This window comes from Anolis sagrei, chromosome Y (assembly GCF_037176765.1).
Source record: "Anolis sagrei isolate rAnoSag1 chromosome Y, rAnoSag1.mat, whole genome shotgun sequence".
Lineage (NCBI taxonomy): Eukaryota > Metazoa > Chordata > Lepidosauria > Squamata > Dactyloidae > Anolis > Anolis sagrei.
The window spans coordinates 20203130-20224752 of record NC_090035.1 but is presented as its reverse complement, the minus strand read 5'-3'; the positions used below and the strand labels follow the sequence as shown (position 1 = coordinate 20224752).

At 42.6% G+C, this 21623-nt stretch overlaps 3 protein-coding genes across 3 annotated transcripts in view; all 3 read right to left on the bottom strand.

The window, feature by feature from the left end:
* Positions 1-18593, bottom strand: part of LOC137095298 (DET1- and DDB1-associated protein 1-like) — a 55307-nt gene extending 36714 nt beyond the window's left edge. Inside the window, exon 1 of the mRNA XM_067461766.1 lies at positions 18390-18593. Coding sequence (XP_067317867.1) covers positions 18390-18593 — 204 coding nt within the window. The remainder of the gene's footprint in view (positions 1-18389) is intronic.
* On the bottom strand, positions 4262-6576 carry LOC137095124 (uncharacterized). The gene has a single exon (XM_067461411.1). The coding sequence runs from the start codon at positions 6050-6052 to the stop codon at positions 4262-4264; it is 1791 nt and encodes a 596-aa protein (XP_067317512.1). The 5' UTR covers positions 6053-6576.
* Positions 11213-14342, bottom strand: LOC137095125 (uncharacterized). The gene has a single exon (XM_067461412.1). The coding sequence runs from the start codon at positions 13001-13003 to the stop codon at positions 11213-11215; it is 1791 nt and encodes a 596-aa protein (XP_067317513.1). The 5' UTR covers positions 13004-14342.
* Positions 18594-21623: the final 3030 nt, after the last annotated feature.

Sequence of the window (21623 nt, the reverse complement as noted above, 5' to 3'; positions counted from 1 at the left end):
TTCATATATATCTCTTCAATTTATTCAAAACAAGCATTTTCCTTATTAATTCTTCTTAATTTCCCCCATAATACATTCACAATATATTCATAGTATATTAGTCTTTTCAATTGACCCATTTAAAAGATATATTTAATTGCCTGCTATTTACATCAACCAGACAGGAGGTGGCGCTGTCATACCATATCTTCAGATGTTCGCTTCTTCCCTGGATTAATAATTATCAATTGTTCCTGGCACTACTCTTACAACTTTCCACAAATAGCTCTCTGACCTCGGCTTATCCAAATATTGACATATGATAGAAGAGCCTGCCAGGTTTCTGAGTCATCTGTAAAATTCCCCTTCTATCAAAGACGCTGCTTTCCTTCTCAGAGACAGGTAAGCCCTCACTTCTCATTATTTTCATTTCAAATTATAATTATTATATTTTTCTTCATACAGCCACCACATTCCCCCCTTTTTGCGAGCGAATGTTCCACAGTAGCATCGCAAACTCAGGATGTCAGATCCTTATTTTAAAGCAAGAAAAGAATAATTTTAACACAATCAAACAAAATCATTTATCACAATTATTGAAGAATGTCCCATACACGTCGGCACTTCCACAGTGCTCCTCAATCTTCTGTCTGATTTATTTGACCAGCTTCCAGGTATGTGGTCAAAACCAGAGCCGTAGTCCTCTTTCTGGGTCTCATGGCGCTGTTGGTTTGACGGTATGAAGTCTCAGGAGATCTTTCTGTTCAGGAGTCGCAGTCCACTCAGGTGGTGCCTTTTTTATTCTGGTGTAATGGATCCAGGCTTTGATTCCTTCCACTTTGACAGCTGTGGGAGTTGAAAGCAAGACAGTAAAAGGCCCTTTCCATTTTGGTCTTAACGGTTCTAGTCTCCAATCCTTAATCAGTACTGAGTCCCCCGGGCGGAAGGAGTGTAAAGGAGTAGCTGGCCAAGGTGGTCTTAGTTCTTCAGTGTATTGTTGAAGTTGGGCTATGGCCAGCCCTAATGCTTGAACATCCCTTTTTAATGCTTGCTGTCCCAATTGATTAATATCTCCTTGAAGATGCCTCAATCCAAGGGGAGGTCTTCCATACATAAGTTCAAATGGAGACAGGCCCAAAAACTTAGTAGGAGTACATCTAATATGGAGCAAGGCTATAGGCAGTAACCTAGTCCATGGCAAGCGAGTCTCCTGACACATCTTTGATAATTTTCCTTTTAGAGTTTGATTCATCCTTTCTACTTTTCCTGAGCTCTGAGGTCGATAGGCACAATGCAACTTCCATTTCGTTCCCAATAGTCGGACCAAGGACTGTAAGACTTCTGATACAAAAGCTGGTCCATTATCTGAACCAATGTGCAAAGGAATCCCATATCTTGGGATGATGTCTCTAAGAAGTGCCCTTGACACTTCAGCCGCCTTTTCAGTTCTAGTTGGATATGCTTCAGGCCATCCAGAATGAGTACATACAAACACAAGCAAATACTTATGAGGCCCACACTTTGGCATTTCAGTGAAATCTACTACTAAAGATTCAAAAGGTGTATTTCCTTGATATTGAACCCCTGGAGGTGGCAGTGGTCCTGTTCTGGGGTTATTTTCAGCACAAATATGACATCTGGCTGAGGCTATTCCTGTTAGGGCAGTGAGCCCATTTATGTAAAGTTGTCGTCCCATTAGTGAGGCCAAAGCTGTTTTTCCCATATGGGTTTCCTGGTGTGCCTCCTTAATCATTTCCCAAGCTATCTGTCTGGGTACAAACAGCCTCTGGTCAGGCAACACCAACCATCCATTTTTCCTTACAGCTTTCTCACGCTGGGCCCATTGTTCTTCCTCTGGAGTATATAGCAAGTCATCTTTCCTTAACCAGTCTCTTACCTGCAAAGGGGCCATGACCGGCTCTTGTCCTCGTCCCTTCCGGGCCGCGGCCTTTGCGGTATTGTCAGCATATCGGTTTCCAAAGGTCACAGGATCCTCGCCATATTGATGTCCTTTACAATGCATCACTGCTACTTTAGCAGGAATCCAGACAGCATCTAACAATCTCAGAATGGTCTCACTATGTCGTATTTCTTTCCCAGCAGAATTTAATAGTCCCTTTTCTTTATATAAAGCTCCATGTGCATGCAGAGTAGTAAATGCATATTTTGAATCTGTATAAATGTTGACTGTTTTTCCTTCTGACAATTCAAGGGCTCTAATTAGGGCTATCAGTTCTGCCTTTTGAGCTGATGTGCCTAGAGGAAGTGGTTCTGCTTCCCACACAGTGGTTGCAGTTACTACAGCATATCCAGCATACCTTTGTCCATTTTCAACAAAACTGCTTCCATCTGTAAAAAGAGTGGCATCCGCCTTAGGCCAAGGTTGATCTTTTAGGTCAGGCCTACTGGAATATATCTCATCCATAGTTTCCAAACAATTATGTTGAAGTAATTCTCCTTCAATAGGCAGGAGTGAAGCAGGATTTAATGTACTGCAAACCTGTAACTTGATTCGAGGGTTCTCACATAACAAGGTCTGATATTTCAACATACGGCTATTTGTGAACCAATAATGTCCTCTGTATTCCATAATAGCTGTTACTGAGTGAGGAACCATAACTACCAATTCTTGCCCTAAAGTCAACTTATCAGCTTCTTGAGTCAGCAAGGCCGTAGCAGCTACAGCACGTAGACAAGATGGCCAACCCTTTGCTACCTTGTCTATTTGTTTGGACAAGTAGGCTACTGGTCTTGCCCAGGTTCCTAGTAGCTGGGTAAGCACCCCCACTGCTATTCCGTCTCGTTCACCAACATAAAGGGTAAATGGCTTCTCCAAATCTGGCAGGCCCAATGCAGGTGCTTGCACCAGAGCTTGTTTTAACTGGGCAAATGCTTGGGCACATTCGGGGGTCCAATTAAATGGTTCCTTTTCACCCCCCTTTGTAGCTTCATAAAGAGGTCTTGCCATGATAGCAAAGTTCGGTATCCAAATTCTGCAAAACCCCGCACTCCCCAAGAATTCTCGCACTTGACGCCTACTGGTGGGGGTGGGGATGGCACAAACTGCTTGTTTCCTTTCAATTTCTAATTGTCTCTTTCCTTGTGACACACGAAAACCCAAATATTTGACATCAGTTTTACACAGCTGGGCCTTCTTTCTAGAAACCTTGTATCCTTTTTCATAAAGTAGATGTAATAGTTCCTTAGTCGCCCTGTAACACTCTTCTTGTGACGTGGCTGCCAAAAGAAGATCATCCACATATTGTAAAAGCACCCTATTTTTAGGGTCAGATGGGAACCCTTGTAAATCCTGAGCCAATGCAGTTCCAAAGATCGTCGGGCTGTTCTTAAAACCTTGAGGCAAACGAGTCCAAGTATATTGAACTTTTGCTCCGGTTGTAGGGTTTTCCCATTGAAAAGCAAAAATGGGCTGACTATTGGTTTCAAGGCGTATACAAAAAAATGCATCTTTCAAATCCAGGACTGTAAAATGAGTAGCAGCTGCTGGTATTAAACTTAAAAGTACATATGGATTGGGCACTACAGGATGTATGGTTACTGTAACTTGATTTATAGCTCTTAAATCCTGCACCGGACGAAAGTCTTGTGTTCCTGGCTTTTGTAATGGTAAAAGAGGAGTGTTCCAAGGAGACCTACATTCTCTTAGGATCCCATATTCAAGTAACTTACTCAGATGCAAATTGATCCCTTCTACAGCTTTTCGAGGTATGGGATATTGTCGAATAGCCACAGGTCCCATTCCTGGTTTTACTTCTATCTGTACAGGTGGAACACACCGAGCCAAGCCAGGTGGATTGTCTTCTGCCCATACACCTGGAACTCCATATTTCTTCCATTCTTCAGTACTTTCCTCACAAACAGTAAATATTCTCCATTCCTCTGACATAGGACAAATCAAAGTATAAAGTCCCTTTCTAACAGTCATTTCCATTGTCCCATTGTCTTCAAATGCTAATATTGCTCTCATTTTGCAAAGCAAGTCTCTTCCTAATAAAGAGATTGGGCATTCAGGTATATATAAGAATTCATGCATCACTTGTTGGTTTGCTAAATCACATTTTCTGCTTTGTAACATAGGATAACTTTGTCTTTGACCGGTGGCTCCAACCACATTAAGTTCTAGTCCATTTTCAGGGGCCACTGGCTTGGTTACCACAGAGTGGTCAGCTCCCGTATCTACTAGAAAAGTCATTTCCTGGCCCTCAACATTCATTTTGACCAGTGGCTCCCCCGGGCCTAGGCATAAGGGGGCCGGTCTGTCCTATTCCGTCCAGTCTTCTCCTAATCCAACCATCCCAACAAATTCTTCTTCTCTTTTTTCTCCATATCTAGCCCCAGGAACCAGGTTAGCATATCCCCCTTGGTGGCCTCCTCCCCGGCCTCTTCCTCTCCAATGTCCTCTCTGGGATGGCATTCCCCTTTGTATTCCTACCGTTCCTTGAGCAGATGGGCACTCATTCTTCCAATGACCTTCTTGACGACAAATGGCACACTGGTGTCTTCCCAGGGGCATCCCTCGTCCTCCTCTTCTTTCCTTCTGCCACATTCCTCTTTTCCTTCTGTTTCCACTTTCAGATTCTTTCAGTTTATCTCTTTCATCTAGAAGGTTCAAAAAAATCTTATGATCCTCCTCTCTTATTTTCTTTCTTTCTCTTTTTTCTGCTTCGTCCCTATGGATGAATACTTTTGTAGCTATTTCAATTAACTGGGACAGATTCATCCCTGCAAACCCATCTTGCTTCTGCAACTTTTTACGAATGTCTGGGGCTGATTGAGTAACAAATGAAGTATTTAATAATGCAGATCCATCTTTTGATTCAGGATCATAGGGACTATACTTTCGGTAAGCTTCCAATAATCTCTCTAAATAAGCACCTGGACTTTCATCTTTTCCTTGCATTACTTCCTGTATCTTCTTGAGGTTGATCACCTTTTGGGGTCCCTTCTTCAAAGCTTCCATTAGAAATTCCCTGTATCTGACTATATATTCCATCTCTCGGCTTATATTAGGATCCCAGTTTGGATTTGTCAAAGGAAATGCCCCTGCAGCCCATTCAATGGGATTATAACTTGTCTTCTCAGCAGCATATGTCTGTGCTAGTTGGGTTCCTTGATTAAGGATTCTTCTTCGCTCTTCAGAGGTGAAGAGAGCCTGTAATAGCTGTTGGCAATCTGACCAATCTGGCTGGTGGCTAGCCATTATTGTTTCACACAAATTTATAAGTGGCTGAGGGTTTTCAGTATAAGGAGGATTATTAGACTTCCAATTTAACAAATCTGAAGTGGTAAAAGGCACATGCTGGTAAGTGGTTTTTGGAGTTAGGGTTAATTCTCCTTTGTTATCTATCTCTTGTACATATTGGACCATTGATCTTAAAGGCAATTGAAAAGCAATCTTTGGGTTTGGATTACTATGGCTTCTAGTTCTTCCAGCTATGGGACTATCTCGCAAAAATTCTTCTGTTATATTCTGAAGCCATCTGCTTGCAGATGCTAGATCTATTAAGGGCGACTTTTTAGATTCCCCAGGAGAGGTATCAGAAGATGTTGGTGTGGTTAAAGAAGTTGCCTGAGGAACCAAGGTTGACCTTTCATTGTCAATGGCTTTTAACTGTGGGTACATAGGAACATAAGGAGGAGGGTTACTCACTTCTTCCTCAGGACAAGGGAAAATTCCAAATCTTCTTTTCTTCTTATCTGCCTGAGGCTTTTTCAAATTAGTTAAAGCTACAAAAACAGCACATTCTTTGTTTTGACATTTCTTTAACCATGCGGGCTGTGTAATGATAGCATTTTCCCATGCCTCTGCATATGGAAATTGATCCGGATGAACCTCTGCTGTTATTCTCACAACTGTTCTGATATCTTTTAAATCATAACTTCCTTCACCTGGCCACCCGGTATTAAATTGCACCCAGTCTAGTTCACAAAGAGATCTCAATTTCTGGGGGCTATTACATCCTGGTGTTTGAGTTAATTCCCTAAATTTTGAGAAATTCTCCACCATGCATTCAAGAGCAGTTAAAGACTTTTTACTTGGTATACCACCCATTTTCTATATTTTTTCTTCTTTTTTTTTCTTTTTAAAACAAAGTATTTAGCACAGAAAGCATAAAGAATGGAAAATACAGAAGCAAAGAAGCAACAACACAATATTTCATAAACCAGAATACACACACAAAACAACCTTATCACTTTCCCCTGAAAGTGTGTTCCTTTAACCTGTGAGTGCGATTTCTGTGCGAAAACGTCACTCGAGGGGTTTTCACTTGATTTCTGCAGTAATCACACAGTGAAATATTCCCCAGGTACTTCCCATGTACCTCCTTTTCCTGTCCCTTTAAGGCTAGCCTTTTTCCTTTACCTGTGCCGTGGAATCAAGATACCCCAGTCTCAATATACCCCAGTCTAAAAGGCAGGGAAGGCGAGGATCAGCCGGGTCGTTTCTTTCAATGGGTACCCGTTTCGCCCCTTCTGATCGTCGTCTTACCTGGCCCGCTGAGTGGTGGCAATCAAGTCCTCAAAAGACTTCGCTTCTGTTCCTTCACTGTTGACTCAGATCCCGGAGAGCCCCCATTTGTAGCAGCAGGTTTGTTACCCAGGATCAGATGAGTGCAATCAGGAAAGAAGAGAAGGGAGACAGCAACAGATTCCAGGCTTTTTATTCAATCAGGCCTGATCGGGTGTTCAGAATACAATATCTGACACACACTGGGAGTCAGATTTGCTCCAGCATTTATAGCATAATTCTCAGGGTTACACATGCGCAGAAAAGTCCTGACATTTACACAAATCTAATCAACATCCGTTTGTCCTCGAGGAATCGCAGCCAAGAACATTTGCTGGCAAGATATACTGTTTTCCTTTCCACCAGCTGACTACATTCCCAGAGGACTTACATAATCTTTAGAATGAATCATCATTTCATATATTTCTCTTCATACATATGTCTTCATATATATCTCTTCAATTTATTCAAAACAAGCATTTTCCTTATTAATTCTTCTTAATTTCCCCCATAATACATTCACAATATATTCATAGTATATTAGTCTTTTCAATTGACCCATTTAAAAGATATATTTAATTGCCTGCTATTTACATCAACCAGACAGGAGGTGGCGCTGTCATACCATATCTTCAGATGTTCGCTTCTTCCCTGGATTAATAATTATCAATTGTTCCTGGCACTACTCTTACAACTTTCCACAAATAGCTCTCTGACCTCGGCTTATCCAAATATTGACATATGATAGAAGAGCCTGCCAGGTTTCTGAGTCATCTGTAAAATTCCCCTTCTATCAAAGACGCTGCTTTCCTTCTCAGAGACAGGTAAGCCCTCACTTCTCATTATTTTCATTTCAAATTATAATTATTATATTTTTCTTCATACAGCCACCACATTCCCCCCTTTTTGCGAGCGAATGTTCCACAGTAGCATCGCAAACTCAGGATGTCAGATCCTTATTTTAAAGCAAGAAAAGAATAATTTTAACACAATCAAACAAAATCATTTATCACAATTATTGAAGAATGTCCCATACACGTCGGCACTTCCACAGTGCTCCTCAATCTTCTGTCTGATTTATTTGACCAGCTTCCAGGTATGTGGTCAAAACCAGAGCCGTAGTCCTCTTTCTGGGTCTCATGGCGCTGTTGGTTTGACGGTATGAAGTCTCAGGAGATCTTTCTGTTCAGGAGTCGCAGTCCACTCAGGTGGTGCCTTTTTTATTCTGGTGTAATGGATCCAGGCTTTGATTCCTTCCACTTTGACAGCTGTGGGAGTTGAAAGCAAGACAGTAAAAGGCCCTTTCCATTTTGGTCTTAACGGTTCTAGTCTCCAATCCTTAATCAGTACTGAGTCCCCCGGGCGGAAGGAGTGTAAAGGAGTAGCTGGCCAAGGTGGTCTTAGTTCTTCAGTGTATTGTTGAAGTTGGGCTATGGCCAGCCCTAATGCTTGAACATCCCTTTTTAATGCTTGCTGTCCCAATTGATTAATATCTCCTTGAAGATGCCTCAATCCAAGGGGAGGTCTTCCATACATAAGTTCAAATGGAGACAGGCCCAAAAACTTAGTAGGAGTACATCTAATATGGAGCAAGGCTATAGGCAGTAACCTAGTCCATGGCAAGCGAGTCTCCTGACACATCTTTGATAATTTTCCTTTTAGAGTTTGATTCATCCTTTCTACTTTTCCTGAGCTCTGAGGTCGATAGGCACAATGCAACTTCCATTTCGTTCCCAATAGTCGGACCAAGGACTGTAAGACTTCTGATACAAAAGCTGGTCCATTATCTGAACCAATGTGCAAAGGAATCCCATATCTTGGGATGATGTCTCTAAGAAGTGCCCTTGACACTTCAGCCGCCTTTTCAGTTCTAGTTGGATATGCTTCAGGCCATCCAGAATGAGTACATACAAACACAAGCAAATACTTATGAGGCCCACACTTTGGCATTTCAGTGAAATCTACTACTAAAGATTCAAAAGGTGTATTTCCTTGATATTGAACCCCTGGAGGTGGCAGTGGTCCTGTTCTGGGGTTATTTTCAGCACAAATATGACATCTGGCTGAGGCTATTCCTGTTAGGGCAGTGAGCCCATTTATGTAAAGTTGTCGTCCCATTAGTGAGGCCAAAGCTGTTTTTCCCATATGGGTTTCCTGGTGTGCCTCCTTAATCATTTCCCAAGCTATCTGTCTGGGTACAAACAGCCTCTGGTCAGGCAACACCAACCATCCATTTTTCCTTACAGCTTTCTCACGCTGGGCCCATTGTTCTTCCTCTGGAGTATATAGCAAGTCATCTTTCCTTAACCAGTCTCTTACCTGCAAAGGGGCCATGACCGGCTCTTGTCCTCGTCCCTTCCGGGCCGCGGCCTTTGCGGTATTGTCAGCATATCGGTTTCCAAAGGTCACAGGATCCTCGCCATATTGATGTCCTTTACAATGCATCACTGCTACTTTAGCAGGAATCCAGACAGCATCTAACAATCTCAGAATGGTCTCACTATGTCGTATTTCTTTCCCAGCAGAATTTAATAGTCCCTTTTCTTTATATAAAGCTCCATGTGCATGCAGAGTAGTAAATGCATATTTTGAATCTGTATAAATGTTGACTGTTTTTCCTTCTGACAATTCAAGGGCTCTAATTAGGGCTATCAGTTCTGCCTTTTGAGCTGATGTGCCTAGAGGAAGTGGTTCTGCTTCCCACACAGTGGTTGCAGTTACTACAGCATATCCAGCATACCTTTGTCCATTTTCAACAAAACTGCTTCCATCTGTAAAAAGAGTGGCATCCGCCTTAGGCCAAGGTTGATCTTTTAGGTCAGGCCTACTGGAATATATCTCATCCATAGTTTCCAAACAATTATGTTGAAGTAATTCTCCTTCAATAGGCAGGAGTGAAGCAGGATTTAATGTACTGCAAACCTGTAACTTGATTCGAGGGTTCTCACATAACAAGGTCTGATATTTCAACATACGGCTATTTGTGAACCAATAATGTCCTCTGTATTCCATAATAGCTGTTACTGAGTGAGGAACCATAACTACCAATTCTTGCCCTAAAGTCAACTTATCAGCTTCTTGAGTCAGCAAGGCCGTAGCAGCTACAGCACGTAGACAAGATGGCCAACCCTTTGCTACCTTGTCTATTTGTTTGGACAAGTAGGCTACTGGTCTTGCCCAGGTTCCTAGTAGCTGGGTAAGCACCCCCACTGCTATTCCGTCTCGTTCACCAACATAAAGGGTAAATGGCTTCTCCAAATCTGGCAGGCCCAATGCAGGTGCTTGCACCAGAGCTTGTTTTAACTGGGCAAATGCTTGGGCACATTCGGGGGTCCAATTAAATGGTTCCTTTTCACCCCCCTTTGTAGCTTCATAAAGAGGTCTTGCCATGATAGCAAAGTTCGGTATCCAAATTCTGCAAAACCCCGCACTCCCCAAGAATTCTCGCACTTGACGCCTACTGGTGGGGGTGGGGATGGCACAAACTGCTTGTTTCCTTTCAATTTCTAATTGTCTCTTTCCTTGTGACACACGAAAACCCAAATATTTGACATCAGTTTTACACAGCTGGGCCTTCTTTCTAGAAACCTTGTATCCTTTTTCATAAAGTAGATGTAATAGTTCCTTAGTCGCCCTGTAACACTCTTCTTGTGACGTGGCTGCCAAAAGAAGATCATCCACATATTGTAAAAGCACCCTATTTTTAGGGTCAGATGGGAACCCTTGTAAATCCTGAGCCAATGCAGTTCCAAAGATCGTCGGGCTGTTCTTAAAACCTTGAGGCAAACGAGTCCAAGTATATTGAACTTTTGCTCCGGTTGTAGGGTTTTCCCATTGAAAAGCAAAAATGGGCTGACTATTGGTTTCAAGGCGTATACAAAAAAATGCATCTTTCAAATCCAGGACTGTAAAATGAGTAGCAGCTGCTGGTATTAAACTTAAAAGTACATATGGATTGGGCACTACAGGATGTATGGTTACTGTAACTTGATTTATAGCTCTTAAATCCTGCACCGGACGAAAGTCTTGTGTTCCTGGCTTTTGTAATGGTAAAAGAGGAGTGTTCCAAGGAGACCTACATTCTCTTAGGATCCCATATTCAAGTAACTTACTCAGATGCAAATTGATCCCTTCTACAGCTTTTCGAGGTATGGGATATTGTCGAATAGCCACAGGTCCCATTCCTGGTTTTACTTCTATCTGTACAGGTGGAACACACCGAGCCAAGCCAGGTGGATTGTCTTCTGCCCATACACCTGGAACTCCATATTTCTTCCATTCTTCAGTACTTTCCTCACAAACAGTAAATATTCTCCATTCCTCTGACATAGGACAAATCAAAGTATAAAGTCCCTTTCTAACAGTCATTTCCATTGTCCCATTGTCTTCAAATGCTAATATTGCTCTCATTTTGCAAAGCAAGTCTCTTCCTAATAAAGAGATTGGGCATTCAGGTATATATAAGAATTCATGCATCACTTGTTGGTTTGCTAAATCACATTTTCTGCTTTGTAACATAGGATAACTTTGTCTTTGACCGGTGGCTCCAACCACATTAAGTTCTAGTCCATTTTCAGGGGCCACTGGCTTGGTTACCACAGAGTGGTCAGCTCCCGTATCTACTAGAAAAGTCATTTCCTGGCCCTCAACATTCATTTTGACCAGTGGCTCCCCCGGGCCTAGGCATAAGGGGGCCGGTCTGTCCTATTCCGTCCAGTCTTCTCCTAATCCAACCATCCCAACAAATTCTTCTTCTCTTTTTTCTCCATATCTAGCCCCAGGAACCAGGTTAGCATATCCCCCTTGGTGGCCTCCTCCCCGGCCTCTTCCTCTCCAATGTCCTCTCTGGGATGGCATTCCCCTTTGTATTCCTACCGTTCCTTGAGCAGATGGGCACTCATTCTTCCAATGACCTTCTTGACGACAAATGGCACACTGGTGTCTTCCCAGGGGCATCCCTCGTCCTCCTCTTCTTTCCTTCTGCCACATTCCTCTTTTCCTTCTGTTTCCACTTTCAGATTCTTTCAGTTTATCTCTTTCATCTAGAAGGTTCAAAAAAATCTTATGATCCTCCTCTCTTATTTTCTTTCTTTCTCTTTTTTCTGCTTCGTCCCTATGGATGAATACTTTTGTAGCTATTTCAATTAACTGGGACAGATTCATCCCTGCAAACCCATCTTGCTTCTGCAACTTTTTACGAATGTCTGGGGCTGATTGAGTAACAAATGAAGTATTTAATAATGCAGATCCATCTTTTGATTCAGGATCATAGGGACTATACTTTCGGTAAGCTTCCAATAATCTCTCTAAATAAGCACCTGGACTTTCATCTTTTCCTTGCATTACTTCCTGTATCTTCTTGAGGTTGATCACCTTTTGGGGTCCCTTCTTCAAAGCTTCCATTAGAAATTCCCTGTATCTGACTATATATTCCATCTCTCGGCTTATATTAGGATCCCAGTTTGGATTTGTCAAAGGAAATGCCCCTGCAGCCCATTCAATGGGATTATAACTTGTCTTCTCAGCAGCATATGTCTGTGCTAGTTGGGTTCCTTGATTAAGGATTCTTCTTCGCTCTTCAGAGGTGAAGAGAGCCTGTAATAGCTGTTGGCAATCTGACCAATCTGGCTGGTGGCTAGCCATTATTGTTTCACACAAATTTATAAGTGGCTGAGGGTTTTCAGTATAAGGAGGATTATTAGACTTCCAATTTAACAAATCTGAAGTGGTAAAAGGCACATGCTGGTAAGTGGTTTTTGGAGTTAGGGTTAATTCTCCTTTGTTATCTATCTCTTGTACATATTGGACCATTGATCTTAAAGGCAATTGAAAAGCAATCTTTGGGTTTGGATTACTATGGCTTCTAGTTCTTCCAGCTATGGGACTATCTCGCAAAAATTCTTCTGTTATATTCTGAAGCCATCTGCTTGCAGATGCTAGATCTATTAAGGGCGACTTTTTAGATTCCCCAGGAGAGGTATCAGAAGATGTTGGTGTGGTTAAAGAAGTTGCCTGAGGAACCAAGGTTGACCTTTCATTGTCAATGGCTTTTAACTGTGGGTACATAGGAACATAAGGAGGAGGGTTACTCACTTCTTCCTCAGGACAAGGGAAAATTCCAAATCTTCTTTTCTTCTTATCTGCCTGAGGCTTTTTCAAATTAGTTAAAGCTACAAAAACAGCACATTCTTTGTTTTGACATTTCTTTAACCATGCGGGCTGTGTAATGATAGCATTTTCCCATGCCTCTGCATATGGAAATTGATCCGGATGAACCTCTGCTGTTATTCTCACAACTGTTCTGATATCTTTTAAATCATAACTTCCTTCACCTGGCCACCCGGTATTAAATTGCACCCAGTCTAGTTCACAAAGAGATCTCAATTTCTGGGGGCTATTACATCCTGGTGTTTGAGTTAATTCCCTAAATTTTGAGAAATTCTCCACCATGCATTCAAGAGCAGTTAAAGACTTTTTACTTGGTATACCACCCATTTTCTATATTTTTTCTTCTTTTTTTTTCTTTTTAAAACAAAGTATTTAGCACAGAAAGCATAAAGAATGGAAAATACAGAAGCAAAGAAGCAACAACACAATATTTCATAAACCAGAATACACACACAAAACAACCTTATCACTTTCCCCTGAAAGTGTGTTCCTTTAACCTGTGAGTGCGATTTCTGTGCGAAAACGTCACTCGAGGGGTTTTCACTTGATTTCTGCAGTAATCACACAGTGAAATATTCCCCAGGTACTTCCCATGTACCTCCTTTTCCTGTCCCTTTAAGGCTAGCCTTTTTCCTTTACCTGTGCCGTGGAATCAAGATACCCCAGTCTCAATATACCCCAGTCTAAAAGGCAGGGAAGGCGAGGATCAGCCGGGTCGTTTCTTTCAATGGGTACCCGTTTCGCCCCTTCTGATCGTCGTCTTACCTGGCCCGCTGAGTGGTGGCAATCAAGTCCTCAAAAGACTTCGCTTCTGTTCCTTCACTGTTGACTCAGATCCCGGAGAGCCCCCATTTGTAGCAGCAGGTTTGTTACCCAGGATCAGATGAGTGCAATCAGGAAAGAAGAGAAGGGAGACAGCAACAGATTCCAGGCTTTTTATTCAATCAGGCCTGATCGGGTGTTCAGAATACAATATCTGACACACACTGGGAGTCAGATTTGCTCCAGCATTTATAGCATAATTCTCAGGGTTACACATGCGCAGAAAAGTCCTGACATTTACACAAATCTAATCAACATCCGTTTGTCCTCGAGGAATCGCAGCCAAGAACATTTGCTGGCAAGATATACTGTTTTCCTTTCCACCAGCTGACTACATTCCCAGAGGACTTACATAATCTTTAGAATGAATCATCATTTCATATATTTCTCTTCATACATATGTCTTCATATATATCTCTTCAATTTATTCAAAACAAGCATTTTCCTTATTAATTCTTCTTAATTTCCCCCATAATACATTCACAATATATTCATAGTATATTAGTCTTTTCAATTGACCCATTTAAAAGATATATTTAATTGCCTGCTATTTACATCAACCAGACAGGAGGTGGCGCTGTCATACCATATCTTCAGATGTTCGCTTCTTCCCTGGATTAATAATTATCAATTGTTCCTGGCACTACTCTTACAACTTTCCACAAATAGCTCTCTGACCTCGGCTTATCCAAATATTGACATATGATAGAAGAGCCTGCCAGGTTTCTGAGTCATCTGTAAAATTCCCCTTCTATCAAAGACGCTGCTTTCCTTCTCAGAGACAGGTAAGCCCTCACTTCTCATTATTTTCATTTCAAATTATAATTATTATATTTTTCTTCATACAGCCACCACAGGCAGACCTGCCGTTCAACAGCACCACCTTCAATCCAGGGGGGCCGTCTACCTTGGAACCCATGTTTACCAAGTTAGGAGAACATTTTGGAATTTTCTTCAGGGTTTGTTCACGAATTGGCCAAATTGGTTTCTTAACTCTCCCTTTCCCGTATCTCCCCCTCCCCATCATCACCTCTATAGGGGGCCCCTGAGGACTGGAACTCTCCCCCTCCCTCCCACCCCATTCTTCACATCCCGACACTGTAATATTGCACTGTTATGTAGCATAACATTGCCCTGGCCGATTGGCAATGTGTTACATTCATCGTTCTTGTTGCTCCACTCCTCTAATTCATAAAACCATCTCCAGTTCTCTCCAGCCATTTGACCATTGTTAAAGCAAATTATAAAGTGCACGATGTAAAGTGCAAACACTAGCTTAAAATGGCAGTTCAAGAGTGGCATTGATATTTCCAATCAACAGGTGTTCCTCCTTTGATTCTATTGCAGTAGTGTGAGGAGGAGTTAAATTAAAGCAGCCTTCAATTATAGTGCAATGATAACCATACTAACACTACAATTAATAGGTAGAGGAAGGAAAAGGTACAGTTTGTAAAGCAGGTTGGTTTAGGAGACACCAGCAGCTTGACTTCAAGACTCTGGGAGCTAAAACGTTCCTCTACTCATGGCCTTCAGGCTGAGGTTATTGGTAAACTTTCAATAAACAGATGATTCAGAACCGCCCCAGCATTCAGTATAATGTACACTGTGAAACCCCTCTCAAGAATAAATTGTTGTTGTTGTTGTTCATTTGTTCTGTCGTCTCCGACTCTTTGTGACTTCATGGACCAGTCCACGCCAGAGCTCCCTGTCGGCTGTCACCACCCCCAGCTCCTTCAAGGTCAGTCCAGACACTTCAAGGATGCCATCCATCCATCTTGTCCTTGGTCGGCCCCTCTTCCTTTTTCCTTCCACTTTCCCCAGCATAATTGTCTTCTCTAGGCTTTCCTGTCTCCTCATGATGTGGCCAAAGTACTTCAACTTTGTCTCTAGTATCCTTCCCTCCAGTGAGCAGCCGGGCTTTATTTCCTGGAGGATGGACTGGTTGGATCTTCTCGCAGTCCAAGGCACTCTCAGCACTTTCCTCCAGCATCACAGCTCAAAAGCATCGATCTTCCTTCGCTCAGCCTTCCCTAAGGTCCAGCTCTCACATCCGTAGGTTACTACAGGGAATACCATGGCTTTGACTAGGCGGATCTTTGTTGCCAGTCTGATGTCTCTACTCTTTATTATTTTATCGAGACTGGACATTGCTCTCCTCCCAAGAAGTAAGTGTCTTCTGATTTCCTGGCCACAGTCTGCATCTGCAGTAATCTTTGTGCCTAGAAATACAAAGTCTGTCACAGAAATAATTAAAATTTGGTCAATGAGTCAAATAAATCTACTTCCCTAACCGTATACACTCCCTATTGGATGGGTAAAGGACGACTGACCTATTGGCAAGCCGAGGACATAGGATGTCAGCTGGTGACTGACAGTTGGATGCAGATATTCACAGATATTAGCAGAATATTAACAGATATTAAAGAGAAGCTTCACAACTAAAGGGCAGCTTCACAGTTGGGTATCCAAAGAGCAGCTTCACAGGTAAGTATAACAAAAAACAACTTCAAGTCTAAAGGAGAACTCCAGCACTGCGTTCTCAAGAGCAGGTACACCACAAGATTGCACGACACCGCATCATAGGAGTAGCTTCCCGTACTAAGTTCTTCAGACGCAGCTACTCCACAGGTATCGAAGGGGCCACTTCGCAAGGGTAGCTCCACGCCCTAAGTTCTCACACTTGTTCCGAAAATGGAGGCGATAGCGCGGTGAATGGCGTTTCAACAATGGCGGCCGATTACAAATCCGATGACAATGTGTAGGTGGAGAACACTGCCAGAACGAAGGTTGGATTGGCAGCCCTGAGGTAGCAGCAGCAAAATATCCACAAAACTGGCAGCCAGCTGGCGATGATAACTGATGACTAGATGAAGCTGTTGCAGGAAGCCAGCTGGCAAGTTGGAAACATTGCAGCGAGATGGAACAATGGGCTAATATGATGCGCTGAAACACCAGGCCGTCCCAGCAGGTCGCAACGAAGGAGTTCACAAGCTGCAGGCACAAGATATACCGGTACAGCTGGTCACCAGAAGATGCAAGGCCGCAGCCTGGAGCAGCAGATGACGATGCAAGGCAGCAGCAAGGAGTCCTGGGAGCAGGCTGGAGATCTTTGTTGCCCCTTCACATCAAGCACAGCAGACTCAGGTATATAAATAGATAGAAAGGTAGGTAAATAAATAGATACCAATAGAAAGGTAAGTAGGTAGCTAGGTAGGTAGGTAAATAGAAAGCAAGGTAGATAGCCTGGTAGGGAAAAATAGCTATCTATCTAGAGAAAGGGTAGGTTGATAGATATTGGGAAGCGTGCCTTCCCAAACCATATCACCCTGATATTTTCACAGGATCCCAGAGCTAGACATTGGGGTGCAGAGACCTCATGCACACTGGTATGCTTCACAGGAAATGTATCCCACTTTTCAAATAGGGATAGAAGGGTTCTTAATTCTTCACTCAAAGTTCCCTGAACTTTCCTAATCCCCACCCCCCACCCCCCAAAGCCTGCTTTGCTCCAAGTGTGCCCCCCAAACAAGCTTCTCAAAGCAGACTTTGATTCAAAGATGAAAGGAACCCCGCTTCCTTCAGCCTGCCCCCCCCCCCCAAGGGACTTCAGGCTGGGTCGAAAAATAGATAGAAAGTTAGATAGATGGGTAGATAAATAGATAGAAAGGTAGCTAAGTAGTTAGATAGATGAGTAGACAAATAGACAGAAAGGGAGGGAGGTAGATAAATAGATGGATAGAAAGGTAGGTAGGTAAGTAGGTAGACAAACATAATAGTAGGTAGATAGAATGGTTGGTAAGGTAAAGGTTTTCCCCTGACATTAAGTCCAGTCGTGTCTGACTCTGGGGTGTGGTGCACATCTCCATTTCTAAGCTGAAGAGCAGGCATTGTCCATAGTCACCTCCTAGGTCATGTGGCCGGCATGACTGCAAGGATCACCGTTATGGTTGGTAGGTAGATAAACACATGGATAGAAATGTAGGTAGGTAGATAAGCAAATAGAAAGTTAGGTAGATAGAGAAGTAGACAGGTAGCTGAGTAGATTAAAAAGTAGATATATAAATAGATGGATAGAAAGATAGGTAGGTAGGTAGAAAGATAGGGAGGGAGGTAAATAGATAGATAGGCAGATAGAAAGACAGTAGGTAAATAGATAGAAAGGCAGATTTATAGAAATACAGGTACATATAAACGCTAACTCTAATGTTGTTATAACAACAACAACATAAACGCTAACTCTAATACTTTTCCCCACTTAAGCCTAGTCAGGCATGTAGCGGGGGGGGGGGGGGGCTCGAGGGGCTTCAGCCCCCCCCCCCCCCCGAAATTCTCATGGTGGTTCGCGAAAAGGCCTTACTGGTGCATTATTTAAACTGTTATGTTTATTCATATCGTGATCTGATCACCATACTCAATATATCCCATATGCATGGGGGTATTGCGGGTAATGATACAAAAGGTTTGCTAGGCTAAACCCTCTTTCACTCAGACTCAGCCCCCCCCCCCCCGAAACACAGCCCCCCCGAACACCCGCCCTGAAAAAAATTCAGCCCCCCCCCCTCCCTGAAATGAAATCCTGGCTACGGGCCTGAGCCTAGTTTGTTCTTGACTAGGATCCGTTGGAATATGGTCCCCAAAATAGGGTCCTCAGCAATCTCCCTTCAAGATGGCGTTCCTTTCCGCTGGAGCTTTCTTTGGGCTGTGGGGCCCCAAGAGAGACGCTCCCAGCCCCGTGGAAACCCCCCCCCCTTGTGGGCCCCTTCCTTCTCTGAAGCGGTGGGGATCCTCTGAGGAGAAGGCGGCCTCCTCCCCGAACAAGATGGACACAAATAGGGCCCCCACACCTACCATTCCCCTCCCCCCCCGCGCCTCCTCCACAACTTCGCCTCACTCGGCTCCGGCCACGCCCCTCAAAGGCACCCGTTGGGCCGACAGAACCGGAAGCAGCTTCCCCATTGGCCACGGCGGGCGTCGCTCCGTTGTCTCCTCCCCCGCCCTTTTTGGCACCTGCCCTCTCGTCTCTCCGGCTCACAGAAAAGGAAGAAACGGTGGAGAGACCCGGATGTAGTCGAGTACGGGACTTCCGTTGAGGCATCATGGGGAATGTAGTTTTTTCCCCATTCTGGTCAGGATTCCAGCAAGAGGAAAAAGTTCCTAACGAAATCAAAGCATGTATGAATTTTTAACATAGGAAGGAAGGAAAAATTAGAAGGTAAAGCATAAAATGTTGTTATATATAGAATCTATAGATAGATAGATAGATGGGATCGTGTCCAATATAAATATGATCATTTATATGTATGTATAGATGTGATCAGAGCCCCCGGTGGCGCAGTGGGTTAAAGCACTGAGCTGCTGAGCTTGTTGATCGAAAGATCGCAGGTTCGATTCTGGGGAGCGGCATGAGCTTCCGCTGTCAGCCCTAGCTTCTGCCAACCTAGCAGTTCGAAAACATGCAAATGTGAGTAGATCAATAGGTACTAGGGCTGGGCAACCACGGAAAAATTTGTTTCTAAACTCGATTCTTTATTAGGGTGCACCAGCGTTTCGAAATTCTTTAGACTTCCGAAATTTGAGATTTCAAAATTTCGATATTTATGAAATTTCGTTATTAATTACGAATTGATTCGTTAAAATGGCGGACGCGGTTGCGCATGCGCAAAGTACTTCCGAAACTTCGTTATTAAATACGAATCGATTCGTTTAAATGGCGGACGCGGTTGCGCATGCGCAAAGTACTTCCGAAACTTCGTTAATAAATACGAATCGATTCGTTAATGGATTACGATTCGATTCGTTAATGGCGGACGCGATTTATTTAAAAATAATATATATTATATATTTTAAATTTAATTTAATAATAAATAATTTATAATGTAATAATTTAAATAATTTAATAATAAATAAATAAATATTTATTTAAATAAATAATAAATAAATAATAAATATAAATAATTAATAAATGAAATAATTAATAATAAAATGTGATATATTTAAAAATAATATATTTATTTAATTTAATAATAAATATAAATAATTAATAAATGAAATAATTAATAATAAATATTTATTAAAATAAATAAATAATAATTAAATAATTAAATAATTAATAATAAAATGTGATATATATTTAAAAATAATATATTTTAAAATAATATATTTATTTTAAATAATTAATAATAAAATGAGATATATATATATATTTACAAATAATATATATTTTAAGTAATTAATAAAATAATAATGTAGCAGCTGTTCTCTAATAAATATTAAAATAAAAAAATACATGCAAGCCCCTTCATTTTTAATGGGTTTTTCATTAGGTTTTTTTGTGGGTTTTTTTAATGAGGTAGGTAGATTATGTAAGTTGCTTTGAAGGTATTTCTGGGTGGGTATTTCATTGACCACTCCTTTGTATGAAGGCTAAGAGCAGTTGTGGGGGTGACAGAAGTATTGAGAGGTGGTGCACCATCCCTCATGAAGTATCATACTTTTTCTCCATTTCCAAAAGGAAACGACTTGGTCTTGAGGAAGCCTTCATCACCCCTGAGTTTATGTCTGTAGTGGCCCCAAAGGGCCACTGAGGCCGCAGTCACTGGTTGTAAGTAACTACTTTAAGTTAACACAAAAGCAAAGAACACTGGATTTTCAAAAAGGGCTGGACCAAAATGGGCCACAGAGCCCACAGGAACTACTTTGAGTTAACAGAAAAGCAAAGAACGCTGGATTTTCAAAATGCACTGATTGCCAGGGAGAAATCCCCTTGGCAACAAAAAAAAAAAAAGAAAAAAAAGAAAAGAAAAAGAAAAAAGGAATAGCAACACTACTGGTAAAAAATAATTCAAAATAATGAAATAAAAATATTTTTTAAATTACTAATAAATAAATACTAATAAAAATAATAAAAAAAGAACAATTTAAGAAATGCTTGCCCTTCATCCACCCTCGCTTCAAAAAAAAATAACGAAATACAAAATTCACGAACGAAACTGCCCAGCACTACGCCAGCAATACGCCAACTCTCACGGGCACCTCAGAGAAGTTGCCCGACAGGCTGAAAGGGGAACTTCTGGCTCTTGCCAAAGATACAGGGAACAAATCGGGCATAAGGGGCGGCCGGGAACAACTGGGGAAAGGGTGTATGAAAGGGAGTTGGGAGTTGGGGAGTTGGGGGGAAGAGTACACAGAAGTAGAGGAGTGCCTCTTTTCCGGGCACTTCAGAGGCAATGCCTAACAGGCTGAAAGGGGACCGGCCAGGAACTACTGGGAAAAGGGTGTATGAAAGGGAATTGGGAGTTGGGGGGAAGCGTACAGGAGTGCTTTGGCCACATCATGAGGAAAGGGGAAGTCAAGTTCGCGTTCGAGAAGGAGCGCCCGCCCTCCAGCAGCATGCAGTCCTCTGGATCACTAATTCCTGTGGTGGAAGCAGATTCCATATTGTCTTCCTCCCATCCCTCAGACACGTCCCCCTCCTCACCCTCCTCTTCATAACCAGTAGTATCTGAGGTTCATCTTCAGTCCCCTGCCTTTCTTATTTGTTCGTGATAACACTGGGCCCTTGCGTCCTGAAAAGAAGCGCCTGACCTCGGTGCAACGACTTCTAGTTAACAAAAAAGCAATGAACGCTGGATTTTCTAAATGCACTGATTGCCAGGGAGAATGACTGGGGAAAGGGTGTATGAAAGGGAGTTGGGGGGAAGCGTACACAGGAGTAGAGGAGTGCTTCTTTTCCGGGCACACCAGAGGCGATGCCCAACAGGCTGAAAGGGGACCGATTGGGAACGACTGGGGAAAGGGTATATGAAAGGGAGTTGGGGGGAAGCGTACACAGGAGTAGAGGAGTGCCTCTTTTCTGGGCACTCCAGAGGCGATGCCCAACAGGCTGAAAGGGGACCGGCCGGGAACGACTGGGGAAAGGGTGTATGAAAGGGAGTTGGGGGGAAGCGTACACGGGAGTAGAGGAGTGCCTCTTTTCTGGGCATCCCAGAGGCGATGCCCAACAGGCTGAAAGGGGACCAGCCGGGAATGACTGGGGAAAGGGTGTATGAAAGGGAGTTGGGAGTTGGGGGGAAGTGTACACAGGAGTAGAAGAGTGCCTCTTTTCCGGGCACCCCAGAGGTTGTAA

Excerpts from the sequence above, each read along its gene's own strand:
- LOC137095124 (XM_067461411.1), bottom strand. The coding sequence starts at position 6,052 with ATGGGTGGTATACCAAGTAAAAAGTCTTTAACTGCTCTTGAATGCATG.
- LOC137095125 (XM_067461412.1), bottom strand. The coding sequence starts at position 13,003 with ATGGGTGGTATACCAAGTAAAAAGTCTTTAACTGCTCTTGAATGCATG.